Source organism: Camponotus vicinus, unplaced genomic scaffold (assembly GCF_025532165.1).
Source record: "Camponotus vicinus isolate PSW18456_S1 unplaced genomic scaffold, iyCamVici1.0 SCAF_10, whole genome shotgun sequence".
Taxonomy (NCBI): domain Eukaryota; kingdom Metazoa; phylum Arthropoda; class Insecta; order Hymenoptera; family Formicidae; genus Camponotus; species Camponotus vicinus.
In genome coordinates this window covers 15,950,826-15,971,425 of record NW_028141946.1, presented here as the reverse complement: position 1 = coordinate 15,971,425, position 20,600 = coordinate 15,950,826, and the positions used below count along the sequence as shown (strand labels likewise).

Here is a 20,600-nt window from a genome sequence, read left to right as displayed (position 1 = left end):
AAACTTTAATTACGTGAAATATAATTGAAAATAATTCTGTGATGCTTTGGTCTCCTTTTGTGACTTATTTAGTCCTTTCATATATTAAATGATATATATTGTTATTTTCAAAAATTTTTTTATATTATTAAAGGGACATTCTGCATAAGAATATTTTTAATAATTTAAACATTAATATAACGGTCTCTTTTTAAATTCGTGCATAATAACAGTTGTATTTTCAAACATTTTATAAATTTATAAAAACTTTTTACTCACCAACAAAGATATATGTACGTGCAAGAATTTTTTCGAAATGATAGACGTACTTGTGTGTAAATATACATAAATGTAGTTCATTTTTACAACTGTATACTTTTATAATCATCAATATAATTTGAATATATAGTAAGTCACTAAATATGAAGATAAAATATATGTATATACTTATCTCGAATGTAAAAAATTATATTGTTTGATGTAAAAAATTTAAACATGATAACTATTATAAATTTAAAAATAATTATATTATTGTATTTATATATTTACAACTAATTATAGAGGATATTATTCGCGTTTCCTCTTTTACTTATAAATGTTACAATCAGTTTGTAATTATCAGTCATATATAATGTCGAAAATTAATTATATTCCCATGTTGAAAAAAATATTGTTTATACATATACAGGGTGATTCAAAATAACCCCTGTGTCCCTGAAATTACATATTCTTGAATCAATTCTAAGACGATTTTTCCTTCGGCAAAATTTCGTCCGAAGCTTAGTTTTTGAATTATTAAAGGAAGTAGTTAACGTATGACGGGTCGAATACAAGAGGCAGGCAAGGGTGGCGCGATTCACCGTCAGACGCGGGAGCTTACGCGGGGCGCCTGCTGCGATCAGCTGATCGCTATACACATACAGACACACATGCGAACACATACATTCTCTCTCTGTCTGTCTGTCTGTCTGTCTGTCTGTCTGTCTGTCTGTCTCTCTCTCTCTCTCGCTCATTCGCTCACTCACCTGTTTTTTTTTTTTTTACGAGAGAGGGGAAAATGCATTTTATGCATACCCACCGGTCGATCCAGTGAGTTATGTGGGACTCGATTACCAAGTCGAATTACCAACTCGGTACTCCCTACCCACTAAAAACCCCTCTCTTTTCAGGAATTTCCTTTAACACACTGTCCCTCTGACTCCCCGAGATCTGTTTTCACATAACGTCAAAAAATAGTTATTATTACCTTGTTCGATGACTTTTGATGTATTGCTGTAATTGCTTGAAGGAGAAATGAATTTTCCGATAGATCGTACGTTCTCAAATTTAACGTAGATATCACGTTGCAAAAGACAAGAAATCCACACTAAATTATTAACTGAAAGTTTTTCTTCTTTCATGAACTGTATTCTTTTATTAAACTTTAACATAATCACATTTATTTACTCACTCGATGAGACGAGAAATTTACTAATGACTCTATCACTAATCACTATTAATCACTGTCGAATAATAATTGATGGCGATTAAAAATCACTCGATGAAAGAAACACGCGCGGACACGTTACTACACGACGCGACGACGCGACAATGTGACGATAATTACGACTCGGCGACTGCAAGCAGTTTTTTGTCATGGTAAGTTGCGGTAGGTTAAGGTACTACTGGCGCTATCGAACGCGATCATGTGTACGATTGAAGAATGCGGTAAACATAATAAACATTTAACATAATAATAATATTAATATGTTAAATGTTTATTATGTTTAGCGCATTCTTCAATCGAACACATGATCGCGTTCGATAGCGCCAGTAATACCTTAACCTACCGCAACCTACCATGACAAAAAACTGCTTGCAGTCGCCGAGTCGTAATTATCGTCGCATTGTCGCGTCGTCGCGTCGTGTAGTAACGTGTTCGCGCGTGTTTCTTTCATCGAGTGATTTTTAATCGCCAACAATTATTATTCGACAGTGATTAATAGTGATTAGTGATAGAGTCATTAGTAAATTTCTCGTCTCATCGAGTGAGTAAATAAATGTGATTATGTTAAAGTTTAATAAAAGAATACAGTTCATGAAAGAAGAAAAACTTTCAGTTAATAATTTAGTGTGGATTTCTTGTCTTTTGCAACGTGATATCTACGTTAAATTTGAGAACGTACGATCTATCGGAAAATTCATTTCTCCTTCAAGCAATTACAGCAATACATCAAAAGTCATCGAACAAGGTAATAACTATTTTTTGACGTTATGTGAAAACAGATCTCGGGGAGTCAGAGGGACAGTGTGTTAAAGGAAATTCCTGAAAAGAGAGGGGTTTTTAGTGGGTAGGGAGTACCGAGTTGGTAATTCGACTTGGTAATCGAGTCCCACATAACTCACTGGATCGACCGGTGGGTATGCATAAAATGCATTTTCCCCTCTCTCGTAAAAAAAAAAAAAACAGGTGAGTGAGCGAATGAGCGAGAGAGAGAGAGAGAGACAGACAGACAGACAGACAGACAGACAGACAGACAGAGAGAGAATGTATGTGTTCGCATGTGTGTCTGTATGTGTATAGCGATCAGCTGATCGCAGCAGGCGCCCCGCGTAAGCTCCCGCGTCTGACGGTGAATCGCGCCACCCTTGCCTGCCTCTTGTATTCGACCCGTCATACGTTAACTACTTCCTTTAATAATTCAAAAACTAAGCTTCGGACGAAATTTTGCCGAAGGAAAAATCGTCTTAGAATTGATTCAAGAATATGTAATTTCAGGGACACAGGGGTTATTTTGAATCACCCTGTATATATATATATGATCGCAATCATTAGGTTTCGCTTCGATTACTCAAAAATACAAATTAGATATATCATTATATTATTTGATTTTGTACAATCATGAAAACGGATGTGATATTTTTTAATAATCAAAATTTTATGGAAGGTAAGATTAAAAAATTTCTTTTATCTTCATTGATACATCTAATATTAAGATTAAACTTGAAAATAACAGAATCAATTTAGAAATATTCTAGAAATATTTTTCCTACATTAAGATTTATTGAATCGTTCGGAAAAGAAGATAAATATTAATTTAATTATATCGGCTAAATAATATCGACTGGACTCAATAAGGCATCTTCTATGTTCTTTCTTAATGCTATAATATTTTTCAGACAAAGTTTAAAATTTGGTCTGGCATCCGCTGTATTCCAGCAATGCAGCATCAACTGATACAACGTTGATGGACAGTTAAGAGTCATCGGCAACCTGCCTCCAGCACGTACATAATTTATCACTTCTTCATTAACCTTGGCAATATAAGGTTGCTCACCCAACGATGTAATTTCCCACATTAATACCCCAAATGACCAAACATCGCTTTGAGAAGTAAATATTCCGATCGTCAAAGATTCGGGTGCCATCCAGCGAATAGGAAACAAACCTTCTCCTTTCTAAAATAAGATTTTAACCAAAATTTAATTGTCTGGTTCAAGTTGTTCATTTTTAGAATATGTGCAAAATGAAAAAAAAAACATTTGTTTATCTCTTGCTTTATATAAATAAAAACTATTTATATTCGATACTACTTAAAAAAACAATGCACGATACTATTATGATAAAAAAATGGAAAGTATTTTCAAAAGAATTCATTTTTTAATCATTAATTTTTTTTAATAATTGTATTTACCACGCGATAATAATCATCCTTGTAGATATCTCTAGCTAGTCCAAAATCTCCTATTTTCATGACACGATTCTCGCGATTTCTCGAAGATACTAAACAATTGCGACACGCTAGATCTCTATGTACGAAACGCAACTCTTCCAAGTAGCAACAACCTCGCGCAACATCTTCGCACATGGCGAGCAAATCTTGCAAATGCAGAGCATGCGAATCTGACGCTTGTAAATTTCGACTGTCTCTCAAATATTTTAACAGATCACCAGTTTCCATCAATTCCAACACTAGTAACGGAGAATCCCCATCTAAACAAACGGCCAACAATCTTAATATACGTTTGTGTCTAAAATGATTCATAAGCTTGGCTTCCTTCAAAAATTTCTTTTTCTCATGGGAAGAAGCATCTTTCCGAAGCGTTTTTATTGCAATGGATATCTCTGTGCCCAATCCTTCTAAGTTCTTCACATTTCCTTGAAACACCTGCAAAATATTTCACACAAATTTACATGCGTACTTCATTAGAAAATGTATAGTTTAATGTCAAGTAATATTATATTTTACTTTATATTATATAATTTAACGAAAAATATATAATAAAGTATATATTTGTTGTCTCATCTAAATTTTATATTACTTATGATCTATTATAAAACTTCATGTAATTTATATCTTTATTAGAAAATACATATCTGTTTTGTTGATTCAGAAATAATTTATTTTCATTAATTTGAAACATTGCTTGAAAAAAATTTTTACCATTCCGAATGCGCCGCTACCAATAAGTTTTGTAAATGTAATTTGTTTACGTGCGATTTTAGTCATCGCATATTCCGGATTATAATGTAACATAGGACTGTAAATCACATTGAATTGAGTGTTTCGGCAAGGTACTTCATGTAGAATCGCCAATTCTATATCAGTCATTGTGGAAGACAAAAATTGTTTGTTATTACCTCTGCGTTGACGATGCACTGTTATAAAATTTCGATTTAATTATGTAACTATATGTATTATAAAATTTACTATTTTTTAGTAAATTTATTCGTTTAGTTTTATATAAGTAAATTACTATTTTCAATAAATTTTTAGATATATCAGATATATGTGTATAATCTACAATTCGATATTTACATCAAATGTACTTACAACAATAAAAGTAGCAGATGCAGATTATAGTAACTATAACGATAAAGCTTAACATCAATGGTAAATAATATTTTGTCTCTGTTATTCCAGGAGTGTTCGAAATATCTATATTACGCAAAAATATAATTTTAATATTTTCGTGTGTGCGTTTTATTTAAAAACTTATTTCTACTAATAACGTTATTATAAATTAATTAATAATAAATTAATAATTAATTATTAATTAATTTATTTGTAAGTCGATTCATATATAAAAAAATAAGCATATAATATTATAACATCCATACACCACAGAATATTACAGCTACTTTGCGACAATGTTGCAATATTGCAAATTGTAATGCAACATTACAGAAACATTGTAGAAATATAAATTAACAAAATATCAGTTAGATATTAGCAATATGATATTTATATTTTAGAAACATTTTAAAACTATAACACTCTAACTTTTTCGCACCTCTGGCTTTCCGAAAAAAGATGCGTTTGATATGAAACAATTTTATAGGTTTTTGGATGTGTTGATTCTAAATATACTGTTAAAATTTAAATTCATAATGACAGATTCAAGATGGTAGCCATGAAACGCTGAAATATCGATATATTTATAATATTTGAGTTTGGATTTTATTTTTTTAGATATATATTATGTTTTTTCTGAAAATGCACACACACACACACACACACACACACACACACACTTGACTCACGGTGTTGTTACACACTTTTTTTTGCAAGTCGCGCATCTGTCACGAGACTCTTTTGGATGTCTATCGCACATGTCGTTTTATTTTGTGCACACTTAAATTATATATCTAAACTATTATAACATTTATCATAATAAAGTAATCACGTTTAAATAAAACTTTAAGTATATAATTAGCATATCAATTCTAGGATTTTTCGACATAATATATGCTTACTCTTCACTATACTTTCACTATTTAATTTAAAAGTTTGATTTTTTTTTGAAAGTAGATTTTAGTAAGCATTATATTTCAAAGTGTGCGATTTTTTTACATGTAACTTGAATTTTCTTCTTTAAAACAAGCCAAAGTCACGGAGGTACGAAAGGATTATTATATTTATAAAAAAAATAATACATTTGTAATAATATATATATGTAATAATATATTTTTTATATTTATTTTTTTAATTCTTTTATATTTGTATATCTGCGATGAATTTTAATTTTTTTGCAGATAAAGTCAAATGAATTGACACAGGAATGATATCAGTCGAGTTAAAAAAAATATAATTATAAGCTAAAGATAAAAATTGCTATTTTTTCTATTAAAGAATATAAATAACATTTTATATCATCGTTAGATACATTTTAAGATATATTTTCAATACACTCATATCCAAATATGGTATTAATAGATTTTTAAATATATATTTTTAATATATTTTTTTAATTATATTAAGAGAATAGGTAATATTTTATCTAGCATTATAATTTTTATTTTTATTTTTCGATGCACTTTTAAGTATATTTCACATACAAGTATATGTAATTGTATTTTTGAAATTTTTTAAATGAAATTATAATTAGTTATAAATGTATAACTAATTCCAATTAATGTTTATATATTTATGCCCCGTTATAACAGTATATAGAACATTTAAAATAAAAGAAGTGGTTCGTATAAGTGAAAGATTAAAGTAATTTTATATCCAAAGTATAATATTTTATATTTTAGTTATATGATTATGTTTAAATATAATATTAGAATATATATATATACACAGGGTGTCCCATTTTAAAAGTTCCACTCTCATAACTTTTCAGGATCAACGTTTGAAGGAAAACGACTCGGATAAAAGTTATAGGGAACAAAGGGGGCTATCTGGTAGTGACCTTGGATTCGATATTAAAGGTCATTTTCAAAGTCATTTGAAGGTCAACTTCCGTTTTTTAAATAGGAACCTCTATTTTTTATTACTTATTCTTGTAGCTTATCTCGAGAGCTTTCCAAAACACTATAATAAAGTATTTCTTCATTCAGTACTTTTCGAGTTATGAGGCTTGAAATAATTTCTTAATTTTATATAAACCATAAAATATCTGTAATTTGCAATTAACAATTCCACATTTTTTCTTAAAAACAACTGTATGTTTTCTTTACACCAATTGATTCCTCTCATTATTTTGTACATAAAAGTATTAAGGTAAGATAATCGAAAAATGAATATTTTACTAGATATTTTATGGTTTATATAAAATTAAGAAATTATTTCAAGCCTCATAACTCGAAAAGTACTGAATGAAGAAATACTTTATTATAGTGTTTTGGAAAGCTCTCGAGATAAGCTACAAGAATAAGTAATAAAAAATAAGGGTTCCCATTTAAAAAACGGAAGTTGATCTTCAAATGACCTTAAAAATGACCTTTAATGTCGAATCCAAGGTCACTACTAGATAGCCCCCATTGTTCCCTACAACTTTTATCCGAGTCGTTTTCCTTCAAACGTTGATCCTGAAAAGTTATGAGGATGGAACTTTTAAAATGGGACACCCTGTATACAGGGTGTCCGATTCCTGAGTGACCAAACGAAACGTAGTGGTAGATTGGATCAAATTGAGAAGAAAAGTTCTCTACTATTTTGCAAAATTCGCAATAATTATTAAGAAATAAGCAAAAATGTTTCGGCGCATGAGAAGCGGTAGATCGCTCGCAGTGTCCGATTAATAAGTGATCAAACGAAAAGTGGTGGTAGATTGTGTCAAACTGGAAAGACAAGTCCTCTACCATTTTGCAAAATTCGCAATAATTATTAAGTTATAGGCAAAAATATCTCAGCGCATGAGAAGCGATCTGTCTACCGCTTCTTATACTCTGAGACATTTTTGCCTATAACTTAATAATTATTGCGAATTTTGCAATATGGTAGAGAATTTTTCTTTTCAGTTTGACCCAATCTATCACCACTTTTCATTTGATCACTTAATAATCACACACTACAAGCGGTTTATCGCTTCTCATGTACCGAGACATTTTTGCTTATTTTTTAATAATTGTTGCGAATTTTGCAAAATGGTAGAGGACTTTTCTTCTCAGTTTGACCCAATCTACTACTACTTTTCGTTCGGTCACTCAGGAATCGGACACCCTGTATATATATATGGTGTGACGTTGCCGTCCCGACGCGCGTCCATCCGCCCCAGAATCTTGACGGGGCGCGAGCCGAGCGGCGGCGCCAGAAAAAGATTGCGAGAGCCGTATCGAAATCTCCGGAGAGACGAGCCTTTGTTATATTTCGCGTTATTAATTAATTTTTTTTGTATTATTTGTACGTCGGGCAACTCGCCGGAAAGCAACCGGAAGAAGCAAAAGAAGAATCCTTTTTGCAACAGTCGATACGACATTTCCGACCTCCGATTCGAGAACGGAGATAGCGCCCGAGGATCAGGACAGCGCAGAGTCGCGGATAGAATTCGCCCCCTGCGAAGGAAAGGAGGAGAAGTCTCAAAGAAACAGCTGTCTTGGATCGGGATCACCTGGCCGGATCGACGCTACCCTCCGAGGACGGAGGACGAAAGATCGAACATCTTTCAGACCGAGATGTAGTCCCCGTGGTCGATGTTGACGGCAGCGACGCATCTTCTTCCACATGGTTCAATGTAGTGCTGCGACTGGCTTCTTTCTTAGGACACGTGTTGCTTAGATGACCCGTTTGACCGCACTTAAAACACGTTGCTTTTCCGATTCGGTAATCCTTGGATAAATGTCCAGGTTTCTTGCAAGTAAAACAAGTCTTCTCGGTTGATGATGTATTCTCTCCCGTTTTTTTCGTTGGATGTTTAGATTCTCCTTTTCGCACAATAATGCTATCTTCTGTAATTTTGCGCACGTGTTCAATAAAGTCAGGAACATTATCAATCCAAGTATTCAGCACCATTTTTCGGAGATTAGAATCTTTCACTCCGTCAGCTAAGAGTTCCATTATTTCCTTTTCAGAGAGCGTTAGCGATTGTATTAAATTTAATTTTGCTTCAGCGTAATCAATAAATTTTTCTGTGTGCGATTTCCAAAAGCGAGTGCTAATTCTTGCCAAAGTTGTGATGTAAGATTCCTTCCATTCAAAATATCGTCTCAATTGGAATTTAAATTCCTCCCAAGTAGACACAGATTCGAGTGGCTGACGATTATACCAATTTAAAGCACATTCTTTTAATTGACTTACAGCAGCCAAAAGCAAAACATCATTGCTGAAATGATACGTCTATGCGATATTAGCTATTCTTTCAAGCCATCGAACAACGTTTTCATCTTCTTTTCCCGAAAAAGTAGGAATCAGTTTCTCAGCACATTTTACACGCTGCCAAATGTTAGAAGAATTTCCATTTGATTCACGCGTATCACTTGTATTTTGATGAGGCACATTAGCAGATGAAGAGGAAGAGGCCTGTTGTAACGCTTGCACAACCGACTCCACGATAAATTGAATATCGGGTAAAGAGCCGATATTTAGCGGATTTTGCATTCTCGCTCCAGATGACGGACCCGCTGTATGTATCATACAGGGTGGCTGAATTGTTGACATCTCCGGTCTTTCTACGTGAGATTCACTGCCCGATGATATAGTGGATGGATCACTCCTAGGTTTTTGGGTGCTTTCCGTTGATGACTGCCCATGCGATTGTTCTGACCATCCTTCTCGTTCATAATAATTTATGAGAGACTCAAAAATATTAGAACGTGTTCCTTTTGTATCGATTTTTAAACGTGCTGCAAGAGCTCTCAAATCGCTTATCGATAATGATTCCAATTTCTCTCGATTCATATTGATCGTTCAATCGGTCAAAGATAAATAAGTCTCACACCGATAAATAAGTCTCACAAGTGAAAGTATCGATAATCACAGAAATCCTTTGTTATCCTCAGAATTTGAAACGATGTCGAAATACGAAAAGGATAGTGATATGAAATTAATATCACCCCTGATATAGAGATGGCTCTCTAAATTTGCGCTTACCGGCAACATGGCTGAGTCAGCAATTTCGGAGCAAGATCTAGAATGTTCTATATGACGTACTTCCGGTTCGAGAACTTTCTCTGATAGCACGTGCTCACTTTATTCTCTTTTCGATATTCTCGATATAACCGATTAATATATTCCGTAAAAACAATTGATGCGTTTATTACTCACGAGCTATGCACGAAAAACTCAGGCAAACAGTCTGGAGTTATTTCTTAACAAAGTTTATCGTAGGTGAATCCCACTTCTGAAAAACTGTGGTTCTGTAGCCGTTTATTCAATTTTAGGGCGTGGAAATAAATGTTCACTGGCACAGAAAACCTTTTCACTACAGTTAGATTTATTAATATAAATCGATAACACTTTTATCGAACTATAAATGTTGCACAAACGAACTCGACACATTCGACGATCCTTCGCGAACGTTCTATAATATTCTCGGCAGTCCTTCGCCAATACGTAATGATGCGCAGTGTTAGACGATCCTTCGCTAACTGCTCGAACATCGAAATCAAATTTTCGGTTATCGCGACAGGTGGTGCTGAGCTATCATAGGGATAGCGTGGGGCACGCATTCCTTAAGATATGTATGTATATATATATATATATATATATATATATACATATTTATTTTCGCAAGTACAGACTAACTCAAATATACTCAAAATTCTTAGGCGCTTACACTCTGGTGCGGGCGCTCTTGGCGGATAGTCACTTTAGCTAGTATCGTTGTCGTTAATTGTGTGTATCGCAGCCTAGATCAAGGCGAGAGGACGAGCCGAGGATCATCCCCTAGCCACGGGAGAAAGTATCGGTGAGGTTGCCCATCGCTATATTGTAAGCCACGTACGCGATTCCGTCCGTAGACCGGCCACTCTATCGCCGTCGCCATTTTCGTGTCTCGTTGTGGCTCGGGCTTTGTACCGAGCTCGCGATTTTCGTGTATTTCGGGCGACCGGAGACAAGCGACCGAGGCATCAAGGACGATCGTAACGTCGGCCGTAGTCGATAAGGAACCGTTCGTCTCTCTCCGGGATTCGGAGTGTCGTAAAACGCGTAGCGACCGGCTCTCGTATATCGACCACGTGCGCGGTAAATCGCGGGGAATGCGTTCGCTATCCGTGCTGTCGAACAGAGTTGTCGAAGCCGCGTAAGACATCCCCGCAATCGATCTCCGGGCGATTTTCGTGTATTAATTAGCGTGTATGTGAGTGTATGATCGTTGCGTATCGTGACGTCGTGACTATCGTGCTGTCTTTGTCGCGCTTGTTACGTGTATGATTGCGTTTATTGCGAGATATTTGTCGTGCGTGTGAGTGTGTCGCAGTGCATAATAGATTACAGCGACTTAAGATATTTAGTTATTTCAAATTTGCTAATTTATGTTATTATTATTTTTTTTCTTGATTTCGTTATTTCTTCTGTTTTATATTCTTTTTATATTTCTTTCTTGAATAAATTTGTTATATTTTCTTTTATATTAAGCTCGCGTAATTTATTTGAGTGTTCGCGTTTCATGATTGTTAAAGTCCGTTGTGCCTGTCGATTTTCGTAATTCCCGAAAGCCTCGCATAAAATAATTCAATATCCTTTTCAACAGACCCTGCCCCTCTACCGTTAGGTGAGCTAGTCGGCCCGTGGCAAATTAGGATTTTCGCGTTATTCTGGCGTTTTAGCGAACTGATACGCGAAAGACCGTATCTGGCGCCCAACTTCGAGATCTCGAGACGGCCTTCGCTTCGCCGCGGCTCGCGCGAGAACACCCTCCATCTTAGTTCCTCCAAGCGCGAGTATCTCTATCCTTGTATTTTTGACGACGTTTTCGCTCCCCCTTCCTTTCTAACACCTCGCATCCTCCTCTCTAACACCTCGAGGAGGAATTGTATATAAAATTATCACTTCGTGAGAAACGTCGCAATATATATATTATATTAGATATGAAATCGTTGGAAACGTCTATTTATATTAAGCTTTTTAATTTAATTATATACTTCCGAGATAATTATCTGTCAGAAACAAAAATATTCTATACGTAATATTATTAAATGGTTGCAATGAGACATTGCATTCTTTCAAATATATGCCACTGTAATGTTGCTATAATATATATTTCATTGCAATATTACAAAAACTGAATATCTTAATGTTATCAGAATCTTATAACAATCAGCAGAGTTTCGCAATCGATTTGCAATATTGTAATGTTTCAATGAAATTATTCTTCAATATATCCATGCAATCTTATTGTGCTGTATGGGTATCTTCGTTTGCTTACCAAGTGTTGAAAAAATAAATCTTTCATCAGCCGGCCATGTAAAATTTTCCTCATATTCGGGATATCTCAATATCATGCGAAACTTGTATGAAGTTCCCGATTGTAAATTTCCGATATAGTATATTATTTCATTGCTATAATTCATTTTACTATAATTTGTTGTTTGCCACTTTTCTGTTGCAATGTCTTTGTACTCTAATATAAAAAAAACCGTCAGATTAATGTTTGAAATCCATGAAATGTCTATGCTATTTATGTTGGCCCTGCTCAAAGTAATATTGTTTGGTTCTGAGTATATGTGATTGATCTTGCTTAAACTCTCGTTGTAGAAATCGCTGAAATTAATTGGATACACACGCACATATATCAAGTAATCTTGTACTGGTAACGACAAGTTAATCTTTGTGAAAAATCTGCCGTCTGCTATACGTTTCGGCACATTGATAAATTGTTTACTCTCTTGTTGCGTCCCGTTCACTAACTTCCAATGCACTTCGTAGGTCACGGCCACGCAGTTCACTTTCTTGGGTGACATCCAACGAACTACTGCTATAGTAGGCGTCAAAGCTAGAACACTTATGTTTTCTGGTGCATTAAGCTTGCCTGAATTAGTTTTCATTGGTATCACATTCGAATCGAATGGATTTATTGATAATTGATCAAAGTAAAAATTGCTTAAAGTAAACTTCAACTTGTACTCTGTAAATGGTGTTAAGTTCTGAATCTCGTAATATCGCTCGAACGTCAGCACATCGAATTTTTCATACTTGTTGAGATTGTTGTCTAAACAGCTTACGGAGATAGTATATATAGTAGTTGGTAAATTATATTTTTTGCATCCACTCTTTACAACCGGCTCCGGAAGATTTACAATGATGCTGTTTGTCGTTGCAGTCACATTCTCAAAATTATAAACTTTTTCGTCAGGTGTCAGACATCTCATTGGAGGATATGGTTGTAAAGATTTATCAAAAGCGTAAATTCTATAAAAAGGAAAATTTTCAACTGGGCCTATCTTTTTAACATATTTGTCTACATTTACGCTCTTGAGACTTGCATATTTCTTTTCCAAAACGTAGAGAATATATTGAAACCAACCATCCATTGCTAAAATGTAAATGTTTGTTTTGTCAATCGTCATAGATTGGAATGTGATGTCATCACCTATGTTTTTCTTGTATAAAATCATATTGTACATAGAAACGTTAATGTTTGTCACAAATATGCGATCAATACATAACCAGTAAATTAACGGCTTCTCATTATTCATGTTATCAATTATCACATCAAAAGAATCTATATCATAAAATGGGCAAATGGAAGCATTTATCTGAAAAATTTGCTTGTTTTTTCCATCGAGATAATATTTCATCATATCATATTCTCTATTCTTTCTATTGTATGACATGCGATATAAAATTCTAAAAAATATATAATTATTTTACTCATTATAAGACATTATTTTACCAAAAACAGAAACTTATATGTAGTAAAAATTCGAAATTCTTATAATTATATAATAACTTATTTTTTTTTACTTACGATCTTAATTATAAAACCACGTAAAATTATAGAAAAATTACAAATTTGCATAAATCTTTAATGAAAAATTATTTTTTCAGGTGAACGGTATTAAACGTACCCCATAGACGGTGATACATTTAAATGGTCTTTAGCAATTTTTGCTTTGAAAATCTCATCAAATTTAATTATGCCATTTTCCCACATTGTTAAGTCGAACTTTACAATATAAGAGTAGTCTGACCCTTCACAGGTCAAATATAGATTTCTTGCTACCCAATCAATGCAGATATTAAATAATTCTTTATCATATGTAGCTATCTTTGTGATATTATTTTCATTAATCTTGAATGTCTTTAAGTCTTTTCCGTCACTCAAATAAATTCTATTGTCTTGTATCGAATAAGCGACATTTGTTTCTGATCTGAAAAAAAGGAGCCAAATATAATTGTATAGTAAAAAAATTATAGTTGAGATTTCTAATTTTATAGTTATTACTACTATAAAGTTGATAATAATAAACTTGTGCATAATAATAATAACTTTATAGTTAGTGTTAAAAATAATTTATGATAATTATAACTATTTTTCTTTATCAGTATACATACTTTGATATTAAGGAATTATTAACGTTTAAATCCACGTCCCATATTTGGATACCTAGAAACGTTGTGAGTAATAATTTAGGTATTGGATTTTCATGTGTAGTCGACACATTGATTACATCCGTGTAAGGACCAGCAACAATTTTAGTATGCGCGCGTACTCGAAAATAATATGTCGTGTTAGATGTTAGATTGTGCACCGTGTGCTCCAATTTTGTAGTTGTGATATTTTTATCGTCGCAGGTTTGAATCTCTTTTAAGTTCTCGATGAAAGAACACTGCACTGTGTACCCTTGTATTATTTCATCGGTAAATTCAGGTTGGTTCCATCTGTAAAAAAATAAAATTTTAGCCTTTTTATATTTAACAAAATTATAACAGAATTAACATTTTTATATATTTATGTCGTTGAATTTAAGAAAAAGAGAGAAAAATGAAAGAATACAAACTGAGAATTTAGATTCTTTACCTCAATGTCACAAAAATGTCGTTTACTTTTTCTGTGAATTGACTGTCGAATTGTACAAATGCTCTGAGAGATGTTGGCTTGTTCAAACTGCTTTCTAGAGATTTTAAGATCGTACATATTAACATAATTATATATAAGATTAAGTGGATTATCTCAGTAAATCAGAAAGAACAATTTAATGTGAAAATAAAGGAAATAGAAAAAAATTAATGTAAACTACAAAATATGGAAATTAGCACAGTATTGACCTTTAAAAAAATAATATAAGAACTTTTTGCGTCATTTAAGATTTAGAAAAGTAATCGTTAATTCATGGCAAAAGCGAATAAATAACTTTTAATAAAATGACAAGTACTTTTCGAAAAATTTCTATAGCTTAAGAAATCAGAAGTATAATATTTGCGATTGCTTTAAAACAAAGTAGCAAATTAATAAAATTGACTTTACCTTAAATCATGACAATTTTTATGTACAATATTATGTTTATATTATGTTTTTCTATTTTTTTTTTGGATGGAATAGAATTTATTATATATTTTTCTCACTACTGGAAGATATTTTCAGATTTGATTTCCACTCTCTCTTGAATTTAAATTATATTTACACTTTTTCGTCATAGATTTTGTTATTAATGTTTTATGCATTTTTTCAACTTACCGATAGATTCTGGGATAACAGAAATATTTTCAAGTGTAACTTCATCGACTTCTCGCTTATTTCTCACAGTACTATCAGAATGACTCCGATCAGATTTGAAATTTAGTATAGGATGATCACTTTTCTCGGACATTGAAATATCCTAAATAAAGTATAACATACGAAAAGAATTAAGTGAGTACCGTTGAAACAAAAACGCGGTTGTTTCTAGTGCTTTTAATGATAAATTATATAAATTATAAAATTAAAAGAAAAATTGCTATTCGTTTTTCGTTTGCTTAACAATACCGGTTTGATATATACCATTCCTAATTAATATGGGATAAACTTCCGAAAACGACCCACGCTCGATTATCACGAATTTTTGTAGAAACACTGTAAATGATGTCAAATGAATGTCCTTAAGCGGATTTTCACCGATACAAACATTTAATGCTAAAAATACACTCGTCAACAAAATTATCGCATAGGTAATTTTATGTCAAATTTTCGCATAACTTCAAATAAGTATAATTCCGTCAAAAATGGTCGTATTTGAAAAAATTTTTTTTCATTTTCAAGCTTAAAGCCTTAAAATGAAAAAAAAATTTTTCAAATACGACCACTTTTGACGGAGTTATACTTATTTGAAGTTATGCGAAAATTTGACATGAAATTACCTATGCGATAATTTTGTTGACGAGTGTATATATAATATACAGGGTGTCCCATTTTATTTTTGTCAGTCAAATATCTCGATATTACTTAGAGTTAGAAAAAAATGTTTCAGACAAAAGTTGTATGGCTTGAAGAGAGCCATAAGATGGTGTCATTGGTTTGACCTTGAAAAGTCGTTTGAGGGTCACGTGAAGGTCACATTCAATTTTTTTAAATGGAACTGCCTACTTTTTATTACATATTCTTGCAGCTCATCTCGAGAGCTTTCCAAAACACTATAATAAAGTATTTTTTCATTGAGTACTTTTCGAGTTATGAAGCTTAAAATAATATCTTAATTTTACATAAACCATAAAATATCTAGTAAAATATTCATTTTTTTATTATCTTACCTTAATACTTTTATGTACAAAATAATGAGAGGAATCAATTGGTGTAAAGAAAACACATAGTTGTTTCGAAGAAAAAATATGTAATTGTTAATTGCAAATTACATATTTTTTCTTCGAAACAATTATGTGTTTTCTTTATCTTATTATATAGACAGAAACAGTATATAATTTATTATCATTCATTTTTAGTCACACTACTAGCTGCAATAACATTCAATTGTTTCTTAATCATGCAAAAAATATCTCTTACCTGCGTGAAATTTAAATTCGGACATATGGAAACATTTTCTTTCTGGAGGCTGTTTGAAGTAGTATAATCTTTCGGCATAAATGTGATAGTTGCCTTTGTCAGTACTAAACTTTTCGATAAAACACATAAAATTGTTCCAAACATAATTTGCATTTTTCGTAAATGTTTGCACTCAATCGGCTTCCGTTGAATCCTCAATTAGCTGTTTTTCTCACTCCACTAATTCTGATGTGCTAATCAAATTGATATTCATATATATACATATATTTTCGATAAATTCCTTAAAATTCAGTTTTTTAACGAATCGCAAGTTATTATCTTCTAATATTATGTTTTTAGATTTCTCTTTATGGTCACAACATATATCTTAAGATTAAATTAGGGAATTCTGAGTAAATAAATAATTTCTATTTTTTTAAAAGAACAAATGACAATGCGAAATAATACATATTCATTTGATTATATCGCGAACACAGGAATATAATTATTATCAGCTTTCCTTTTTTATTAACATTATAGTAGAAAAGCAGTCGATAAAAGGATAATAGCAATTAAATTACAAACGATCAAAGAAGTTATAGAATTACAGATCTTATAATATTTTCAGCCATATTCAAGCACACGCAGCGTGTAATCGAATTCACTTCAATATTTGCTATATCTTTGGTTTTATTAAATGTAATTATGACAATTCATTCGTACGATTGTGTTACTACATACAATTGTGTTACTACGTATGCTTTTTAAAATCCACTATTCGTACACAATTTTTTGTGATATTCATATAATGCAGTTTGAATCAAACGACAAGTAACGCGGTAGCATGTTTTGGCTAGCGATCACAATAGTAACTGACTTCGAATGATCAATTTGATCATGTGTTGCCACGACGTCTTATTAGCTGCATTCCGTTTGTAATTTATTTTTCTCCACAGAGATACTCGCGTTATTTCAAAAAGAATTAAAATCTTTAAAAATTGTTTGACAAAAAGTTATATATGTATAAAACAAAAATAATTCTATCTAGTAAACACGCAGGACTCATTTCCGTAACAATTACATAATGTTCTATATGTATATATTACAGATAATTAAAATGAAACTATAACGTATCAGTTATGTCAATAACATAATGAATCTATAATTCTTACATAAAATTGTTATGTAATTTTGTCGTTACTTTGTTATGTAATATGTATGCAATTTGGTGAACGTAAATGTGTACACTCTAAAAGTTTCGTAAATGCTACGTAACTCTAACGACACAGTTGTAACGTTATGTTAAATATGTAACATTTATGTATTTTGGTGAATGTAAATGTGTATACTCTAAAAGTTTCGTAAATGCTACGTAATTCTAACGATATAATTGAAACGTAATGTTAAATACGTAACATTTATGTATTTTGTTGAACGTAAATGTGTATACTCTAAAAGTTTCGTAAATGCTACGTAACTCTAACGACACAGTTGTAACGTTATATTAAATACGTAATATTTATGTATTTTGGTGAATGTAAATGTGTATACTCTAAAAGTTTCGTAAATGCTACGTAATTCTAACGATATAATTGAAACGTAATGTTAAATACGTAACATTTATGTATTTTGTTGAACGTAAATGTGTATACTCTAAAAGTTTTGTAAATGCTATGTAACTCTAACGATATAATTGTAACGTTATGTTAAATACGTAATATTTATGTGTTTTGGTGAATGTAAATGTGTAGACTCTAAAAACTTCATAAATGCTACGTATCTCTAATGATATAATTGAAACGTTATGTTAAATACGTAATATTTATGTATTTTGGTGAATGTAAATGGGTACACTTCAAAAACTTCATGAATGCTATGCAACTTTAACGACATAATTGTAACGTTATTTTAAACATGTAACATTAACAGTATTTTATTGATGTGAATGTATACATTTTTGTTTAAATCTTGTAAAAAGAATTCGTAAAAAGAGGAGAAATATGCAGAAACAAGAAAATGAAAGATTTTGATAAAGAAAAGTTGCGATATATTTATATATAATTTAAAAGCGATAACCCGGTAAAAAATTTTTCATGTATATTCATGCAGAATTGAATATAATTGTACAAAACTATATATAATTGTGCAAAAATATGTATAATTATAAATGATAGAGTACAGGACATTATATATATTTATATATAAATGCAATAACTGTTACATATAATTATATATAAGTGCGCATTTTGCATACTTATATATGATGTTCACAATGTTTTATGTATAATTATATATGGATTTCTGTTAGTTTAATATATAATTATATATAAGTCTTGCGTCATATATCAATATATATAAGTAACAAATATAGTTCAGATACAATCATGCATAATTGTATACGATTCTATATAAACGAGAAATTTTGATCGAAATGTATATGTATCTTTTCCTCAATGCACTCATGAACAACAGATAGGTGAAATATTTTGTTTTGTGCTTAATAACTGTGATTGGGATATACTTATATGTATACACATTGCAAAAGATCTAGATACGATGTCAATAAATAAATAATCATAAAATTATCTCACTGTTGATATAAATAAATGTAAAATAAATTTTCTTCTAATATTATGCTTTCTATAACCGTTTCGCTATGGCTTTCAGGTATATATATATATATATATATATAAATATATATATATATATATATATATATATATATATATATATACCGACTGTCATTATTCGATCGCGACGCGACATCGCGGCGTCGGCCCAAGCGAGGTTAGCCGACTCTTGCCAGATGCCGACTCACGGGTCAACGTTGGCAATACCGCGACAACTGGTGTCCGACATTGACCTGACATTAAAAAAGAAATTATATTCGTATATTTATGTCGAAATTTTATTACTTTCTTAAAACTGAATTTGTTTCTTAATGATAAATTTGGTTCTTAAAATAATTTATGGAAAATTATATATTTGCGCTAGTTATGACATATGTAGATAATATATAACACTTAAATTAAATGAAGAAGTAGTCTACCACGTAAGGCAGTTGGCTCACGATCCAGAGGTCCCGAGTTCGAGTCCCATCAAGGTAAGTGTGTTTTCCAAATACGAGGAAACATTTAATCCATTACAAAAAACGCTAATTTTCAGATAGAATTATCATATAGGCTACATCTTAAAAAACAAACGTAGTTAAAAAAAGTAATAAAATTTCGAGATAAATATACGAATATAATTTTTTTTTATGTCGGGTGAATGTCGGAAATCAATATATATATATATATATATATATATATATATATATATATATATATATATATACACACGTGATTACAAAGGATATTGTACTGTATCTAGTTAAATGTAAGACAATAAAAATGCGATGTAACACTTAGTAAATAATTTGTAACAGAACAGTGTTTACTATGTTCTGTTACAGTGACGTAATTTTATATATAAATTTTATGTATTTATTACGTTTTATCGGTTACCATATTTATTCTGTAAATGTTACAGAACAGTGTTTACTATGTTCTGTTACAGTTACGTAATTTCACATATAAATTTTATATATCTATTACGTTTTAATTTTGTGTCTATTACGTTTAAATTTTATGTATTTATTATGTATTATATACAAGCATAATGTTGCTGACATTTCCATCTAAACGTTACTTAATCGTGGACATAACAGTTACCACAACAGCGAACAGCTGTTTTGTGAATGTTCTGTAAAAGTTACAAAACAGTGTTTATTGGGTATATATAAATAAAAATAATTATATGCATATATAATTGTTTAATGAATTTTATTAAACTTTTTATATTAATTTATTTCTGAGTATCTTCTTTTTGGCATAAGAGGCACGTGTACTATATAAAAAGAAATTCTGATTATAAGGAAAGTAATAATGGATTTAAAAGAATTGATTTATACGTTTTCTGTGACATTCATATAATGCAGTTTGAATCAATACGTTACGCGGTAGCGTTTTTAGTATAAT

The 20,600-nt window shown here is 31.5% G+C and overlaps 1 protein-coding gene across 1 annotated transcript in view; it reads right to left on the bottom strand.

The window, feature by feature from the left end:
* Window positions 1-3,069: 3,069 nt before the first annotated feature.
* LOC145960461 (proto-oncogene tyrosine-protein kinase ROS-like) overlaps window positions 3,070-20,600 on the bottom strand; it is a 61,409-nt gene continuing 43,878 nt past the window's right edge. The window contains exons 8-15 of the mRNA XM_083079963.1: window positions 14,647-14,740; window positions 14,181-14,507; window positions 13,694-13,996; window positions 12,052-13,472; window positions 4,794-4,898; window positions 4,404-4,618; window positions 3,654-4,127; window positions 3,070-3,417 (exon numbers count right to left, since the gene is read on the bottom strand). Coding sequence (XP_082936089.1) covers window positions 3,070-3,417; window positions 3,654-4,127; window positions 4,404-4,618; window positions 4,794-4,898; window positions 12,052-13,472; window positions 13,694-13,996; window positions 14,181-14,507; window positions 14,647-14,740 — 3,287 coding nt within the window. The remainder of the gene's footprint in view (window positions 3,418-3,653; window positions 4,128-4,403; window positions 4,619-4,793; window positions 4,899-12,051; window positions 13,473-13,693; window positions 13,997-14,180; window positions 14,508-14,646; window positions 14,741-20,600) is intronic.